Below are 613 nucleotides of genomic sequence, written 5' to 3' on the forward strand. Positions count from 1 at the left end.
CCAAGACATCAGAACTCGCATCTCAATATAAAAGTGACATTACTGCTACAACAACAAAGGGAATGACAATATCCTTAATCTCTCATGATGCTACTTTGCCATTTATATCTGGCGCTCGAATGTAAGGTTATCTTAAGGTGAATGACAGGCATAAATCTGTCAAAAGAGGAGGTCGGTCGTAAAAGCGCTGGAAATTCCGCTATTGCGTTCTCATGGGATGTCATTGGCTTGTCTAAGCAAATCAAGCTCAAGCAGTTTCGTCAAAACAAGCGTCCAGTCCTGTGGCAGTATATGAGCTGCTTGGGATAGCAATTGATAATAACGATGGTGGCACCTTCACAAAAACGTTTATAAATCGCGTAGATGGAGAAAGACAATTTAAGTGCAGAGCTAGATCAGGTGTCGAGTGTAAATGTTGGGTGAATGCTGGCGAAGATGAGGTATTAGTCCAGATTAAAATGGCCAAATACGTTGGGAGGTCGATAAAGGATTATGAAACGGAAGTAGCGGCTCGTAACGCTGTCAAGACCAAATTCTACGAGGTGAAGTCGGATGCCAGACGCTTGTCGATGCTTCTTGGAGAAGCGATACAAAGTGCCAGCGGAGGATTGAG

The 613-nt window shown here is 43.6% G+C and overlaps 1 protein-coding gene across 1 annotated transcript; it reads left to right on the plus strand.

Moving 5' to 3' along the window:
• Positions 1 to 141: 141 nt before the first annotated feature.
• PHALS_03941 (uncharacterized protein) lies at positions 142 to 423 on the plus strand (the record flags this gene model as incomplete). Its single annotated transcript, XM_024721977.1, has 2 exons — positions 142 to 276; positions 364 to 423. The coding sequence occupies 2 exons, from the start codon at positions 142 to 144 to the stop codon at positions 421 to 423; spliced, it is 195 nt and encodes a 64-aa protein (XP_024573100.1).
• Positions 424 to 613: the final 190 nt, after the last annotated feature.

This window comes from Plasmopara halstedii (assembly GCF_900000015.1).
Source record: "Plasmopara halstedii genome assembly, contig: Scaffold_239, whole genome shotgun sequence".
In the NCBI taxonomy this organism is placed as follows: domain Eukaryota; phylum Oomycota; class Peronosporomycetes; order Peronosporales; family Peronosporaceae; genus Plasmopara; species Plasmopara halstedii.